This window comes from Xyrauchen texanus, chromosome 10, assembly GCF_025860055.1.
Source record: "Xyrauchen texanus isolate HMW12.3.18 chromosome 10, RBS_HiC_50CHRs, whole genome shotgun sequence".
NCBI classification, from domain to species: domain Eukaryota; kingdom Metazoa; phylum Chordata; class Actinopteri; order Cypriniformes; family Catostomidae; genus Xyrauchen; species Xyrauchen texanus.
The window spans coordinates 32721016-32738351 of record NC_068285.1 but is presented as its reverse complement, the minus strand read 5'-3'; the positions used below and the strand labels follow the sequence as shown (position 1 = coordinate 32738351).

At 36.9% G+C, this 17336-nt stretch overlaps 2 protein-coding genes across 2 annotated transcripts; one reads left to right on the top strand and one right to left on the bottom strand.

Annotated features, from left to right (window-relative positions):
• Positions 1-936: 936 nt before the first annotated feature.
• rpl30 (ribosomal protein L30) lies at positions 937-2435 on the top strand. Its single transcript, XM_052135643.1, has 5 exons — positions 937-1039; positions 1157-1205; positions 1823-1968; positions 2059-2189; positions 2334-2435. Exons 2-5 carry the CDS (start codon positions 1185-1187, stop codon positions 2384-2386), a joined length of 351 nt encoding a protein of 116 aa, XP_051991603.1. The 5' UTR covers positions 937-1039; positions 1157-1184; the 3' UTR covers positions 2387-2435.
• A 2593-nt stretch (positions 2436-5028) lies between these two features.
• laptm4b (lysosomal protein transmembrane 4 beta) lies at positions 5029-16408 on the bottom strand. The gene is made up of 7 exons (XM_052135637.1): positions 16131-16408; positions 13265-13382; positions 11349-11422; positions 11125-11247; positions 10934-11032; positions 9423-9518; positions 5029-7206 (listed from the first exon to the last, which is right to left on the bottom strand). Exons 1-7 carry the CDS (start codon positions 16221-16223, stop codon positions 7132-7134), a joined length of 678 nt encoding a protein of 225 aa, XP_051991597.1. The 5' UTR covers positions 16224-16408; the 3' UTR covers positions 5029-7131.
• Between the last annotated feature and the right edge of the window lie 928 nt (positions 16409-17336).

Sequence of the window (17336 nt, the reverse complement as noted above, 5' to 3'; positions counted from 1 at the left end):
TTCTCCCACATAAAATAATAATAATAATATAATATAAATACAATGCTTTGGTAAGTCATAATTATGAGATAAAAAGTTATATTAAAACATACAAATTCTAAATTGTGAGATAAAAAGTCATTATTTCGAAATTTATTTTCGAGATAAAAAATGTAATTATTAGATTAAAAGTAATCTAAAAATTATGTTTTAGTACCTCAAAATTATATATTAACATCTCATAATTGTGTTTTAGGAACTCAAAATGTAATTTTAACACCTCAAAATTTGACTTTGTATTTAATAATTTAAAATTTTATTTTTGACTATTTGTATTTCATAATTATAACTTACCAAAGCATAATTTATTATTATTTTAATGTGGCGGGGAAAATATGAGATCGTTTTGAAAGGGGTAATTAAAGGGCACTCAGTCCTTTTTTAATAATTTCAGTTATCAGTGCCATTGTAGAAATTCACTATTCACATGATCCCTGCTTAATTTAATCCATGAGTGTCAGTGTGTCCTATAACAGGCAATTAAGGAGTAGGCTAGTATTCAGTTGCTATTAGGTAAACATGGCCGTCCCCATGAGTGGACCCTCTCCATGCAGAATAAAACAGCTTTTATAAGCTCGTTGATATGACTGGTGTCTTCATCTCATGTGAGTGCTCATGATCTTATACTAATGTTTGAAAATTATTATTGATTTCTTTAGGAGCAAAGTTTTTTTAATGAGGGAAAAATTACTTAGTGCCCCTTTAACGTTCTTTTGGTCCTTATATCATTCCATACTTCTCATACTAAAGAATTAGTTGGTGTGCCAAAGTTGTTACTGGTAGTGTCGTTTTATTAGCGCATTCATATAAATATGTGTATATTATAATGATATTTGTATAGTTATTTATAATATAAATAAGTATTTGTGTCTGTTTTAAGATCAATGGTCTCGAACGCCTTGAGTCTTCCTGGTCTCGCGAGGTGTGCGCGTGAGTTTTACGCCCGCGGTGCACGTTGGGAAGCCCTTTCTCAACGAGGCCATCTTGGTGTGATCAGGAGGTGAGAGCGGCTCTAGTGAACATTATTAAAAAAAACTAAATTTTAAGACTTTTACGCAAAATATAAACGCATTGTGTCGAAAGCACAGGTTTTTATTTGTCGCTTTGCTGTGTTCAGGTTGGCCAGATCGGACTAATCAGGAACAATGGTGGCAGCAAAGAAAACGGTGAGTGGAGCGCAGTGCTGCGCGTGCCTGAGAACCTCACGTGGAAGCCCAATGTAGCCTCGCGATTTAAACTCGCATGATTTGACGTATAAACAGACGTGTATCGTTTAACGCAGTTGAAGTGTTGTAAGGCATTAAATTGTGCAAATGATTACATCGGATTGCTTGCGTTCAGGCCACATTGTGTTGTACTCTATGTGTACTAGCCAATTTTGAGCTGTTTGATAGTGTTTCCACTTCTCAGTAAATGTCTTTCTGTCGGCACATTATATATTAAAAGTAAACCCTTAATGTGTTGCATGAGAGAAATACTTTATGATAACGGAAGTGTCATTTAGTGTAAATATAAACATTGTTTCAATGTGAACGTATGTTCATTGACAGATGAGAGATTCAGAGAGAATGGCTTAGTGGGCCAGTCTTTTGACGTGAACGTTCATTAACTGAACTTCAATTGGCTTGCCTCATTATTTACATAATTATGCAAATGATTTTGACAATGTATTTGATGAAGATAAGTTTGATAGATTTTACATTTTCAGCTGGGTTTGTTGCTTCAAACCACCTGCAGTGTGCTGATGTATTTATGGTTTTGTCCCATACTACTGTATTTACAGAAAAAGTCTTTGGAGTCCATCAACTCCAGGCTGCAGCTTGTGATTAAGAGCGGTAAATACGTCCTTGGATACAAACAGTCACAGAAGATGATTCGCCAAGGCAAAGCCAAGCTGGTAATCCTGGCTAACAACTGCCCTGCTCTGAGGTTTGTGTTGTATGGTTATTTCCCAATGCTCGTGACTTATAAGTTTTGGGTCTTTAAATTATTAAAACTAAATTATTTTAATTTTCCAAGGAAATCCGAGATTGAGTACTACGCTATGTTGGCCAAAACTGGAGTCCATCATTACAGTGGAAACAATATCGAGCTCGGCACAGCCTGTGGCAAATACTACAGGGTGTGCACACTGGCAATCATTGACCCTGGTATGTATGAGTACACGTAAAACACTGACATCTAGTGTCTAGACTGCCCCTTAGATGCCTCTAATAAACTAGCCTCATGTAACATTTTAGTCAGTTTAAGAAATGCATTGATCTGTAAATATTGTCTTTCTCTTGTGTTAATAGGTGATTCTGACATCATCAGAAGCATGCCAGACCAGCAGCAGGGAGAGAAGTAGAGCCTAATCCACCAGATGTTATTAGGAATAAAATTGGTTGAAACGGTCATTGAGTTTATTTAATTTTTTTGTTTGTTTCTGTCTCAACTTTTGTTCTGGTGTTCTTGAATTGTTTTGTCTTTAAAGGGATGGTTGACTCAGAAATAATTCTCAAGATTTACTCGCCCTCCTACCATCTCAAATTCTGCAGAACACTAAAGAGATTTTGAGGGGTGTCATTTTTTATTTTTTGCATAGATTTAGACAATGGAGTCCAACATTTTCAGGCTCAAATTGACATGAAGGCTCTAGAAAATAACTAGAAATGTTTACATCTGGCCTTATTGGAGCATAGTGCAGGCTTCAAGATGGTGATTCTGTGATGCAGCACGTGTTTGCCAGGTACATCGATTGTACTGTTTATCAAACTTTTGTCTGCCTCAGTACATTACATAAGGATCAAAATTACATTATACAACCTTAAAGGGTAACTAAACCCTAAACCAACTTTTTTTAGTTAATGATCTGTAAGCATGGGGCTTTATTAGTACTGGTCATTGATTCAAGTAATTTTTTTGACATTTGTGTATAAAGTGTTTTAATTCTACAATATATGGTGTAAAAACGTCTGAGTGCTGCCCTCTTCAGGTTGAACGGTGGCTACTGCAGTTGAATTTTCCTATTGGCTGTTGCGGTACTTCGTGACGTAAGCGGTGACAGCTGACGTAAGCAGGTTCCAGCTCACCACGCCAGATTCATGTACATGTCGTCTTGCGACCGTTTGAGGAATAATAATAACATGTCTGACAGCAGCTGTCAATTAATCCGTCACTACGAGTCTCAGGTGCCCCCGCACTCGGTTCCTTCCCTCTATCCCCGCCGGGGTCTGCCCACTTTTCCTGCATTTTCAAATATTTCTAGTGGGTGGAGTCAGCCTCTGAGCAGGTGTTTAGTTACCCTTTAAAACAATATCTTACTTATGCTGGAAAAGTCATGTGAGTTTGAGATGGCAGGAGTGTGTATAAATGAGAATAGTCATGTTTTGGTGAACTCTCTTTAAGAAGGGTTATGTAAAAAGACAAGCATACTTTGATAATATGAGGAAAATTAATTTTTGGCTTTGCTTCAACTGTTCATATTTTTTATGTGTTTTAAAGGAAAGTCACATTGACTCATCTGTGTTTTGAAATCCTTCTGGTGGGATGTTTATTTTATTTATTTAAAAAAATTAAGCATAAGATGTGCTGAGAATGAGACATTTAACCTGCGGCACTGTAATAGGTGGATTTAAATCCATTTAACCATTTGCTTAAAATTAATGTAACAAACCAAGCATCACACTCCTCGATGTGCACACATTTTACCACTAGAGGGCACAATGTTTAAAGCTTTTTGTCTATGCGGTAGAATAATTTTCTCAAAAATTGGGGTGCATTAGAGCACTTTAATGAGGGGGTACAATTCATCAAAACCTTTTTTTTTTTTTAAACATCTAGTATTATTAATAATTTGCTGCAGTCTTAAACTTAAATCAGTGTTTTTATTTATTGTTTTCTGAAAAAACAACATGATTCCATTTAACTGAATTGAGACTTACATTATTTGATGGCACTATGATGACATTGCAGTCGCTATCATCTTTAGATTGTGCCCAATTTACCAATGTGCAATAAAATAATACTTTCTTAGAACCTTACTCCAGGCACATAAGGGGTTTTAATTTACAGGTTTAATGTCCCTCATGCAACTAATGCATTTAATGGTGCAGAATCCATCTAATGTAAAGATTAAATTTGAACCTCCTCTAGTAGCTGTGCTTCTGCCATTACAGTTGGTCCTGTGCTCATTCCCAGAGTGACACAGTTTTGCAGTTATTCAGGATCTCCATGCAAACATTTAAAATGATGAACAGTATTTATTTGTATTTTTTTCTGAGAGTAGGAAAGCAGGACACAAAGATTTTTTAAATGTCTTTAACTCTTTTGTAATGAGCTTTGGCCTCTTTCCTATATTTCATTCCACATGATGGCTGATGAGGCTCCACCATTAAAAATGTGCTGCTGCATCTACAATGACATACATTTTCTCTAAAGCATTTTCAGACAGAAATAAAAATGCGACTGGGCAAAGAAAAACATCAAAATATCTCCCCAAAGAAATGATTGCCTTATAAGTTTTGACGTCTAAATCTTAAATACCTACATGGATAAATATAATCAGTCTCAACAGCACTTTCAGTGAGCTATCGACAAGAAAAGGATACATTTGGGGAATAGGAAAACAAGTGGAGCATTATTTATGAGACCGTGTTACAGAAAGGACCTCAAGCTTTGTTTGGCATCACTAGACAGAATCCTTGGAATCCCGAACCATCAAAACTAGGACAGTGGATGAGTTGTATATATCATGAATTCTTAAATCCAAAGTCTAATAATTTACTCCTGACATAGTTGTGTTCATACAATGAACTGAAAATGGGTAAATCGGTCTCATTTGTGGAATCAATCCACTTTGATCTGCCCCAAATCTCCCTGGTCCTTTGGGGATCAGCCAACCACATATAGAGCATGAACAAAGATTTACCCACATTCACATCAGGTCCACTGTAGCAATCTGTAACATAATTGTATTATATTACTCACTGTCAGTTAGAATAATAAAGTGATGCACAGCCATATAGCATTAATGGAATATTTTATTGTTTAGAAATACGACATAAGCCAATGTCGACCAAATACAGGCATTCTACTCAGTATTCAGTGAATTCATTTTGTGATATCCATAGATCTACTATTAGAAAAATGTTTACCAGGAATACACAGTATGGTTCAAAAATCCATCTATTTTGCATATTTCTAAATGTGTCCAGTTTTCCTCACTACAAATTATACTGACAGCATAACAATTTGAGTGGAAAGTATTAACATGGATTTCTCAACTATTTAGCATTTGTTTTGTCTACCTTTTGCTTCAATGACAGCATGCACTCACACAGGCATTGACCCACAAGTCTGTGCAAAACCTGATGATCCATGTTATTCAGCATGATTCAACTTTGTTCCAAGAGTATCTTGTGTGCTTCAGTGCCAGCAAAGAAATCCGACCCCTTTGTACAAAATGAGTTAAAATGTTCAGTGGCACGAATTTGCTAACATTTGATAAGAAATCTAGAAATGGTGCAGAAGTTTTTTTTTTTTTTGAAAGCCAAAAACTTTGTTTATTTCCACGTTTGAAATAGATATTGAATCCCAGATGTTCAGTGTGAACAGCATAAAAACAGACTTTTGAACCCAACTGTATATAATTAACATTATTTCCAAATATACAGAATATTTAGCAAGTTATCAGCCAGGATACATGCTGTTTTTTGTTGTTGTTGTTAAACCACTTCCACTGTAAAACTATGTTACGTGAAGCTGAATTTGCGATGCTGAATTGAAGATGGCAGTCTACACACAGAACAATGAAAGGAAAATGCTGACATCTATCAATTTGAAAATTTTATAGACTTTTCTTAATGGTTCTATACCTATCATTACCATGACAAATAAATGCAACTATATTGTAAGCTATGCATGCATATTACAAAATATGGTTGCATAGCCACTGTATATAAAAATGAAAAATGTTCCCAATAACGGAAGCTACATAAAGCTAGAAAGTAACTAAGGGAGATGCTGTGTCATTGGAACTTAACTAGTTATTTGCTTAGATGCAAATCTACAGTTGGGGTCACATCTTTTTCTTCTCATTTGCCACAATTACTAATTTAAACACTGTTCATAACAGACAATAATATGAATTAATAATATTTATCTGTGCAAAAACATTGCAGTATGCATCCATAGATGGTTACTTGGTGATTACAACAGAAAAGTAGGATCCTTCTCTGAACAGGAGATTTTGGCCTTAACAAATAACAAAAATTGATTTCCATACACCCGTAATTCTCATTTACTCATCTGAGCAATCACATTTTTAAGTGACGATATTTTAACCTGTGGTGTTCATTCAAATACACAGTCAACAGAATCTGTTGTAAAATTACTTGTACATTGTCATTATGTAAATGTTAACAGCGACATACATTGGTATACAGTAAATGTATACAAATGTATGTAGCGGTTCATAAAAAGCAGTTCCATTAGGAACATCGACACCCTTTGAAACTGATTGAAATAATTAGCAATCGGTTTAAAGAGAACATTACCCAAAGACTGTGATTAGATCCTGTCTTGGGACATTGTTTATGCATGAAGGAAGACTGTAGAATTGCTTTAGATAAGTTTTTAAAACTAATTTAATTATATTCTGAATCAGAATTAGGATTTCTTAACATTTCTTTCCATACAGTACATTTGCCAAAAAACTATGTGAAAACAGCCTCCTTCTTACATTCATTATATTGATTTCCCATTTGAAAAGTGCTCTTATGTAACACCCATGTTTATCATGCGCACTGCATTCAAATCTCAGGTATATCAGTAGACAACAACACTACTGACAAGTTCACAGTATTAAAAAGGCCGGTGCCACACATTATCACCGAAAGTGCAAATCAGATTGGAGCTGACACACAACATTGTGTTGCCAGGACAGCTGGGCAGCCTTGTATTGGGAAGGGCATCTCAATGTCATTCTACTGCCTCCAGACAGGAGAGGAGACTTACATCTTCAAGTAGGAGACAGGGGCAGTGGAATGAGCTATTGTGATGAGAGATTGTGTCTTGGGGGGAAAGTAAGAGAAAGAGTGTGGTCCGTTGATCTCAAGCCGAAACATATTGGGGTGGGGGATCCTTCGGTGGAATGGCTACTGCCTCTTCATATGGTGGAAGTAGTACCTAAAAACAAAGCAGCAATGTCATGTTAGTATAAACTCTTAGCATAATGTTGATTACCACAAGAAATTATTTTGACTCGTCCCATGTTTATATAAAAAAAGCAAAAGATGGGGGGCCTGGGTAGCTCAGCAAGTAAAGACGCTGACTACCACACCTGGAGTTTGAATTCAGGGCATGCTGAGTGACTCCAGTCAGGCATCCTAAGCAACCAATTGGCCCAGTTGCTAGGGTGAGTAGAGTCACATTGGGTTAGCCTCCTCGTGGTCGCTATAATGTGGTTCTTGCTCTTGGTGAGGCGTGTGGTGATTTGTGCATGGATGTCGCAGAGAACACACAAAGCCTCCACACGTGTTATGTCTCCGTGGTAATGTGCTCAACAAGCCACGTGATAAGATGCACGGATTGATGGTCTCAGACATGGAGGCAACTGAGATTCGTCTTCCGCCACCCGGATTGAGTCACTAAACCACCACGAGGACTTAGATCGCATTGGGAATTGGGCATTCCAAATTGGGGAGAAAATGGGAAAAATCCACACACAAAAAAAAAAGCAAAAGATGCAGTTACTTTAAGCAGCTTACATTGGAAGTGAATGGGGCCAGTCCATAAACATTCAAATACACACCATTTCAAAAGTATAGCCACAAGAAGTGATTTCATCACACTAACACGTACAGTACATTTTTTACGCCTTATGGCTATACTTTTAAAACGGTGTGTATTTTTAGTGTTTATGGACTAGCCTCATTCACTTCCATTGTTAGTGCCTTATTGTAAACACAATTTTTTCTTTTCTAAATAAACGATGGATGATTGTTGAGCTATGGTGCTTTTATGGGAGATGCAGGTTCGAATCTAGTTTGTCTCATGCCCCAGATCTATTCCCCATTTCTCTCCTCACAATTTCCATCATTAAAATGGCAAAAAATATATATAATTTACAAACTTAGTAGTTGCTTTGTTAGCAAGCAACTAGCCATCTGTGGACCATATCAGTCTCACATGTGAAAATTCTGCACTAATTGCATGTCACTCTGGATAAGAGCATCTCCTAAATGCCTTCAACGACAATTTCAATGCTATCAGAGAAAAGTCAGTCAGCCTCACAAGAAGAAAAAAGACCCACCAAAAGCAGCCTTTGCTCACTGTGTTATTAAAAACGTGATTAGTAATATTCTCAGGAATGCTCTAAGGGGATCGCAGTCTCACCTTGTCAGTATGGTTGGAATGCGTCAACTGAGAGGATTTCAAATGAACTAAACGAGTATGGAAAGTTATGTAATGGCCTACGGCTCAATAATGTGAAAGCCCAACGATTCTCAAGGGCCTTTTATTTCCTGTCTCTCTGTCTGTTTTCAAAAGCATCTGACTACTAATTTTGCTGGAAGGGCATCTGTGGGATTCATCTGAACAGCACGGGCAATCAAATTAATCAGAAAAAACATATACAGTATGACAGAGCCCATATAAGGGAAGTGTCACTGAATCATCTCTGGGTACATTTCACCTCAAATAAAAGCCATATTTTGCAGTTAAAAAAATCTTTTTTTTTTTTTTTACATGTTTTACTGTAGTAAGTTTATGTGCACTGCATTAATGATTTTATTACATTAAAATAACTAGAATGGGAAAGGGGCTCTTAATTGTCATGAAAATATTGTCACAAAGCAAAACCCATTATGGTCCTAAATTAGGTTTCATTTTCTTTAAGTATTAAAGAAATGATTCTTTATTTAATATTTATAAATGTGTAATATTCCTCTCTTTTGATTTTGGGGTTAAATATGAACTGAACATATTCTTGACAAGTTGTGCAATATTCACCATTAATACATAACTAACTCAAGTGAAATATATTTGAGTTGTCAGTGACTGGAGGGCTGTGAGGGTCAACAGCGCAGCAGGACAGATAGACAGTGGCAGTAAGACAGGATTACTATGGCAGACAGCGCTGGGGATTAGAGGCAGTACAGACACACAGCACAGTGCACTCTCTAATGCCCTCTATAAACACTGACTCAACAGTATGGAGGGCATGAGGAGACCGTCATCATTATCCTGCTGTGATGCATGTCGCATGTTGCCATTGGTTTGCAGAGATGTAATGTACTGGGAAAACTACAAAAGTCTTGCATAGGAGTTCATTATGTAAACATCTGTGAGTGGAAGAACTAAGATTCAGAGGAGTAAAGAGTTCAAATAAACATTTGACTTACTGTAGTATCATTTGTGGTGACATAAACCAGGACCTCTGTAGTGCTTCTTCCACTGACATATCTATAGCAGTTCCACACACAGGCAATAAGGTAAGCCTAAAGAGAGAAAACAGCCGTTGATGCTAAATAAAACATCTGCATAAGTCATGAGCAGTGCATATGGCTTAACAATAAACATAATGAGCCCCAGACACAGCACCCTGTCTACATGATTTCATTCCAGCTGGTTAACATTTATAACAAGAACCTATGGAACAAGTAAAATTCTTTATTTTTCATGAAAACTTCAATTCAATTAAATACTGCATACATTTTAAATTCATAATATGTACACTTCATTTCAATATTAATAAATTAAATGTAATGGAAATTTGTCAAACAATCGAAATGCGTAAATCTTAAAAATGCAAATATTAGTGTTAAGATTCTTCAAAAATTCTCCCTTTGTGTTCCATGGAAAAAATTACAGCATAACAGCTTTTGAACAACACAAGGGTTAGTAAATAACTACTGCGAACTATTCATTAAAATAGTTGTGGGCTGTGACAAACAAATTTCTAAAAGTACTAATATTCCTTGTAGTTTCTCAAATTATAAAATAAAACTGCAGATTTGACAATTTTACAAGAATTAGTTTGAGAAAAGAATTAGAATAATGTTGTTTGAATCATATTTAGATAAACTATAGCATGTGGCACTGTGGGAAATGGCTGTCACTATACACTTTTCACGCCTTCCACCACGGCATCCACGCAAAACTCACCACGCGCCCCACAGAGAACGAATGATCACAAGGAGGTTACCCCATGTGACTCTATCCTCCCATGCAACCAGGCCAATTTGGTTGCTTAGGATACCTGAACTATAGATTTTCTTGAAAACAAAGTCAGCATGAATTGTGCAAAACAATATTAGTTCTAACCAATCTGAAACCTGTTTAGTCCAAATTTTGGAATATCTGCTTTTACTGTTCAAGAAATTGTCCCTTTGATCTGACTTTTTCCTAAATCAAAGGCCAAACAGTCTGGCCAAATGAGTCTGGACTGTTTCTTTTCTTCAACATATTAACTGTTGAATTCAACAATAACACTCACTCTTAAACCGATTCGGATTGATTCCATATTACATTGCAATGTAATAAACAGCCTATTACATTGCCATTCATTCAACTGTATGAAAGAGAAGCGAAGAGGTTAATTTTTTCCGTGTGTTTATCCCAGCAGTGTAATCTCCCTCTCACTCTAATGCGCGCAGGCTCTCATAAAGCAGTTTGTATCACATCTGAAGTCTACCGGAAAAGTCAAGCTTCTGGAAGGACAACAGAGTGTTTAGCTGAAGTACAAGGGTTCAGTAGTCATCATACAGGCCAGTGTTTCACAACTGGCAATTAGTAAACTGATATGTTGTGACTGAAACATAACATAGCTGATTTTAATGATGACTCTTAAAGATCATGCATTAGTGTAAAACATATTTAATGTAAAGTTCAAGGTATAGTTGTTTCAAAATACCTTAAATGCTAAGATGCATCCAACAAAGAGAAGCACTGCTAATACTAGGCACATGTTGTTTGTGGACATCAAGTCCTCTTTGTATGGAAAGGTCCCAGGCTGTTAAAACATAAAGATGAAGAGAATCAATGATAAAATTATTCTTGGCAATATCGATAAATCAGAATGCAAGGTTTGGACTATATCCTTACCAATTGCTGAAGGTAGTCCTGTATAGTATTGGGGTAAACCACAACACTTATTGCAACCAGCGTGTTAAGAGCAAAGTCAAAGATCTGGTAGCAGAAGAAAGGAATGATCCAGGCTGCATGTTGCTAAAAGGCAAGAAGAAAAAAGATCTCATTAAACTGGTCAGTTTGGGTAGAAGAAACTGATAATAAATCAATTAATCGTTATTAGATATACCGGTAGATACCTTGTATGCACCATAGGTTGCCATTCCACAAATCAAAATCATCAGCAATGAGATTGCTGCAGCAATACACATATCTGTGGAGAACAGAAAAATATGAGATACTGAACCAGCAATATTAAGTCTCATGGCCAAAATGTATATGCCTTGAATCTATCAAGCTAGTATTGGGTTAATGTGTTGTTTTTCTTGGTAATTAAGATGTGAGATTCCAAAATCAATTCTTTATATCCCAAGACAGATCTTTTAATTTATGTTTTCTTGTGAATAATATTGTTAAATTGTATTTGTTGCACACCTCTTGTCCTGTAGCTGTGTTACTTTGTGTTGAATTTCTGCTGAACTTGTTTGCTTCAAAATTTCACTTTTACCAATCACGTTTTGAACAATTGTTAGATAACAAAATGGTTAACCAAACAATGGTTTGGACCCTACTGGCAAAGTTAAACATGCAAATTTAGATGATTACTAAACACACATGCAGTAGTAGTTCCAACATGATCACATGGGAAAGTACCCGGAAATTGACCACTTTCTATCAAATTACTGACAGGTGCATCCCCCATCAAACATTTTCAAATCAAATCAAAAGCGTTTACCATTCCCTGTAGTGCTACTGATGCATGAGCAATCTCTGAGACACAGGTTTGGGTCCCATGAAACCCAGGAACATATTATATAAACAAAATTGAAAGCAATTCGGAGGTTGTACTGCGGCTCTTAAGTTACATTTTTACTCCAATGATGGTTAGGTTTAGGGTTTGGGAGTTGACTGTGTATTATACATAACATAATTTAACATAATAACATAATTTACATCTAAAAATGCGCCACCTTGTGGACATTTCACCCCAACAACACTTCCAGCTTTGACCACTGGGGGCAGTGGTTTGAATTTCAGTTAGCACAGATCGATTTCAGCAACAGAACTTTCAACTTCCAGTTGCCAAATTTAAAGTGTGATCAGTTTGGAAATTGCGAGCACTTCATTTAAAAATTATGGCATTTTAAAGCTGTTTCTCTGACAAAAGTTTCAGGATTTATATATATATATATATATATATATATATATATATATATATATATATATATATAACAAGACTGACCATGGATGTACTGTAAATGCAGTCACATCATCAATTGTGCCTGATTCATTTAGAAACAAACGTACAAAACATTTGAAAGTTAAAGAGAAAAAGCTAGAGACTGATATACGAGTCAGTAACATTAGCTGCCTAAATAAAAAATGTAGTACACAGACTGCTACTCACAAGACACAGACACTCATGAACTAGTAAACTGACCAGCTATCTACAGTATTATGCTGTGTTTCCAAAACAAACAATGGCTCTCGTTCTCTACAAAATACAAGCATATTTATTTTATTGAGAATTACAAAAAAGCTTTACAGATACAAATACAGCATTGCATCCAATAGCTAACATTATCAAAAATGTAAATTAATCTATGATACTTTAAATGATACTCCGTAACTCTATCAATTTAATTTGACCTCCACATGCACAGTAAGTGTCTGTGAGAATACTGATAGTGGCCTTTGAAATCACTTGGTACACTTAATCCCCTCTGTATTTTAAACTACACTCTTTAGTTCACAATGTCTACTTGAGCAACTATTACAAAACAGGCTTCATATAACAGAACTCAGATGCAAGGCAGCCCAGACCAATAGCACAGAATCATATCTTTAATCCTGCTGATGAGGACAACCTATTTTAATCAAAGTTAACCGAGCCAAAATCTATAGCACAGGCAGATATGCTGATACCATGAGGAAATAGGATGCCAGTCTCTGTAGAATTAGTTCTTGCTAAACTTAAAAAAATTGATGATACCAGGCTACTCATATCAGAATTCAGTAACTACATGCAATAGGATATTCAATGAGTCAAACGTACTTGCATCGTCCATGACGTCCAATTCTGTGCCAAGCTCTGAACTGGTGAGGTGGTAGTGGTACTGGACTGGGTCATTGAGGGCCGACAACAGGATTAACAAAACCACTGCATTGATGAGCTGCAAGGAAGTGAGATCATTTCACAATTTTTTTTGTTTTGGATCATTTATTTCTAAAGCCATCTTTACACTGCAAAGAAGCTGCATCTGAAGTGGCATTTAGGTGTTTTAACACAGACTGTTTAATCCGAGCAGGCATAAATGCATTTACACAGCAGTTAAAAAGGCATAAATAATGTTATGAGATTAAATGTTTTAAATATGAAATTATGAATACAGAAATATGAAAGAAATGAAAAGATGTAGTTATACTTTTACATACGAAACTCAATTATTAAATATATGTTATGACAACAGCAATGTTTAAGGCTACTCTGATGCTGCATTTCGTTTAACCAAAGCAGCATCAGAACTGCCTTTGATACTAGGGGCTGAGGAGGGTCAGCACAAGCTTAATTTAGTGTAGCTTTTATGTGGCATTGCATCTTTACACATAATTTTGAGCAGTCACAGAGAATCCTTAACTTGGCTGTATAAAGATGCCTTAAGACAAATAGAAACCAGGATCACCCGATTAATATCAAAGACTTTTTCAATAATTTATGATTATTGTATAAATTAAAACAAATACAGTACAGGTCCTTCTCAAAAAATTAGCATATCATGAAAAGGGTCTCTAAACAAGCTATTAACCTAATCATCTGAATCAACTAATTAACTCTAAACACCTGCAAAAGATTCCTGAGGCTTTTAAAAACTCCCAGCCTGTTTCATTACTCAAAACCGCAATCATGGGTAAGACTGCCGACTTGACTACTGTCCAGAAGGCCATCATTGACACCCTCAAGCAAGAGGGTAAGACACAGAAAGAAATTTCTGAACAAATAGGCTGTTCCCAGAGTGCTGTATCAAGGCACCTCAGTGGGAAGTCTGTGGGAAGGAAAAAGTGTGGCAAAAAACGCTGCACAACGAGAAGAGGTGACCGGACCCTGAGGAAGATTGTGGAGAAGGACCGATTCCAGACCTTGGGGACCTGCGGAAGCAGTGGACTGAGTCTGGAGTAGAAACATCCAGAGCCACCGTGCACAGGCACCAGAAACAGCGGCAGAAGCGCCTGACCTGGGCTACAGAGAAGCAGCACTGGACTGTTGCTCAGTGGTCCAAAGTACTTTTTTCGGATGAAAGCAAATTTTGCATGTCATTCGGAAATCAAGGTGCCAGAGTCTGGAGGAAGACTGGGGAGAAGGAAATGCCAAAATGCCTGAAGTCCAGTGTCAAGTACCCACAGTCAGTGATGGTCTGGGGTGCCATGTCAGCTGCTGGTGTTGGTCCACTGTGTTTTATCAAGGGCAGGGTCAATGCAGCTAGCTATCAGGAGATTTTGGAGCACTTCATGCTTCCATCTGCTGAAAAGCTTTATGGAGATGAAGATTTCATTTTTCAGCACCGACCTGGCACCTGCTCACAGTGCCAAAACCACTGGTAAATGGTTTACTGACCATGGTATTACTGTGTCAATTGGCCTGCCAACTCTCCTGACCTGAACCCCATAGAGAATCTGTGGGATATTGTGAAGAGAAAGTTGAGAGACGCAAGACCCAACACTCTGGATGAGCTTAAGGCCGCTATCGAAGCATCCTGGGCCTCCATAACACCTCAGCAGTGCCACAGGCTGATTGCCTCCATGCCACGCCGCATTGAAGCAGTCATTTCTGCAAAAGGATTCCCGACCAAGTATTGAGTGCATAACTGAACATAATTATTTGAAGGTTGACTTTTTTTGTATTAAAAACACTTCTTTTATTGGTCGGATGAAATATGCTAATTTTATGAGATAGGAATTTTGGGTTTTCATGAGCTGTATGCCAAAATCATCAGTATTAAAACAATAAAAGACCTGAAATATTTCAGTTGGTGTGCAATGAATCTAAAATATATGAAAGTTTAATTTTTATCATTACATTATGGAAAATAATGAACTTTATCACAATATGCTAATTTTTTGAGAAGGACCTGTACATGGTAGAAATTGTCTTTATCCATCCTCATTGTCCCTGATAATGTTTTTATCTGTGACAGTATTTTCTGTGTCAATAAACATCACAAAGTAGGTTTTATGACTGTATTGACACTACAAATCCTTGTCAGCAGTCAGGACAAGGATTCATAGGTTTTTACTAGATTTTGCAGTATCCAGACCATAGCAAATGTAGTCTCGTGTCACAAGCTTTTATGATTTCTGTTGTTCCTTGTGGTGCAAAAACAAGAGACTGGAGGTGACCAGAATATTCCTGAATGCTTATTCATTTGTATACAGGTCTTATCTCAAACCACAACAGTGTTTCTTTAGTAACAGACCGTCTCAAGCGAGAGGTTAAGGATTATTTTCTATTTATACTAAGTAAAAGAGCTCTAGTTTCTAAAACAAGCTTGACTAAAATGAAGTCTGACATTATGGTTGTTTAACAAATCTTAGATGTCTATCTAATGCTTCCTAGATTTTAGTCTTTAATTCTGTTGACATATTCTGATTGCATTGGCTCTATAGTGTTAACACATTGTGGTAAATTGCCATCTACTTTGATAGCATTTTAGGCATCATAGAGTATATCTTGTATGCCCGAAATGCTGTACAGCTGGATAACATACTAGATTTTAAGTTCCAGCCAATGTATTAATTTTTCTGAATTAGAAAAAGCATTCAATTACTATTCTATTTAATAAACTTATTATGGTTATAAAAGTGCTCTTTGTTATATAAAAATGACATGATTAGGCTCTATATATATATATATAGCTTTGTCTCACCATATACCAGATGCCCAGGATAATGGTGCCCGTCCGTACATGACAACAAAGGCAGCAGCCGGTCGTGTCCCATCTGTCCCACGGAGAAATCATTTTTCCGTCCAAATAACGGCACAACTATTTCACGTATGGCCTTTCAGATCGATGGAATGGAATTTTGTTCAAATCGCGATGGGTTTCGAGAGCTGTCGCTCACCGTCGCAGCATTCGGTCGCCGTTAAATCCCGAGTTGTTTCCGTTTCCCGTTACTGTCCAGTTCGTTCCTCACCGCTGCATTAATTCAGCTCATCTCCGCACCACGTGACCGGAGGGGGGATTTAAAGTGACGTCAGGGGTTCCAGAACTAGTGAAAAGCAGTAGGCTATATCCATGTAAGTAAAATCTAAAAAAGAAAAACGATTGTATTGAACTTTTTAGTTTACTTTGGTGCTATTGTGACAGTGCATGCACATCGTAATCCGCAATATATGTATTTGTTTGTAAAATGTTTGTTTTCTGCAAAATAATACTAAAATAATAATAATACATGAGGACTGCTAAAGTCAGGAAATCAATATGTATGTTTGCTTTTTCATATGCATGAGGAGTGTCTGATGCATTTAATCTAGGCTGACCTTCTGTGTGGACATCGGAAGTAGAGAGGGGCTCCTATGAGTCTTAAGCCCTCGCTTTCCAGTGTGGCCATCTTTTTTTTATGTTTTGCTCTGACATTATCAAGATTCAACATTCTGTACTACTTCCTGTTTACATTTGCTCACAGTTGGGAGTGTTTTTCTTGCATTAGCCAAATAAATGTTTGTGATTTCCATCATACACCAGGCCTTGCTCCAGCTCTAAGATTTAAAGGGGTCATGACATGCCTTTTTTTATTATTATTTTAATGTTCCTTGAGGTTCACTTATATTAGTAAAGGTTCTTGCACAAAAAAATGTCACATATTTGTAAAAGATGATCATTTTTCATGTCATTGATGGTTTTATCAGGGGGGCGGAGTGCTGGTTTATCGCTTTGCTGTCAGTCAGGGCAGGGGCATGAGAAATATCCTGAGATTATATTAAGGGATCCTCTGTTGATGAGGACAGCCAAGACATGCACTACGTGACAGCGGAGGAGAGCAGATGGCCAATACCAATGAGCATGTGTATGTCTGTGCCCACTAAGCCTCTGTGGGTGGCAGCTTCATCAGTTTTATGGGATTTAAACCTG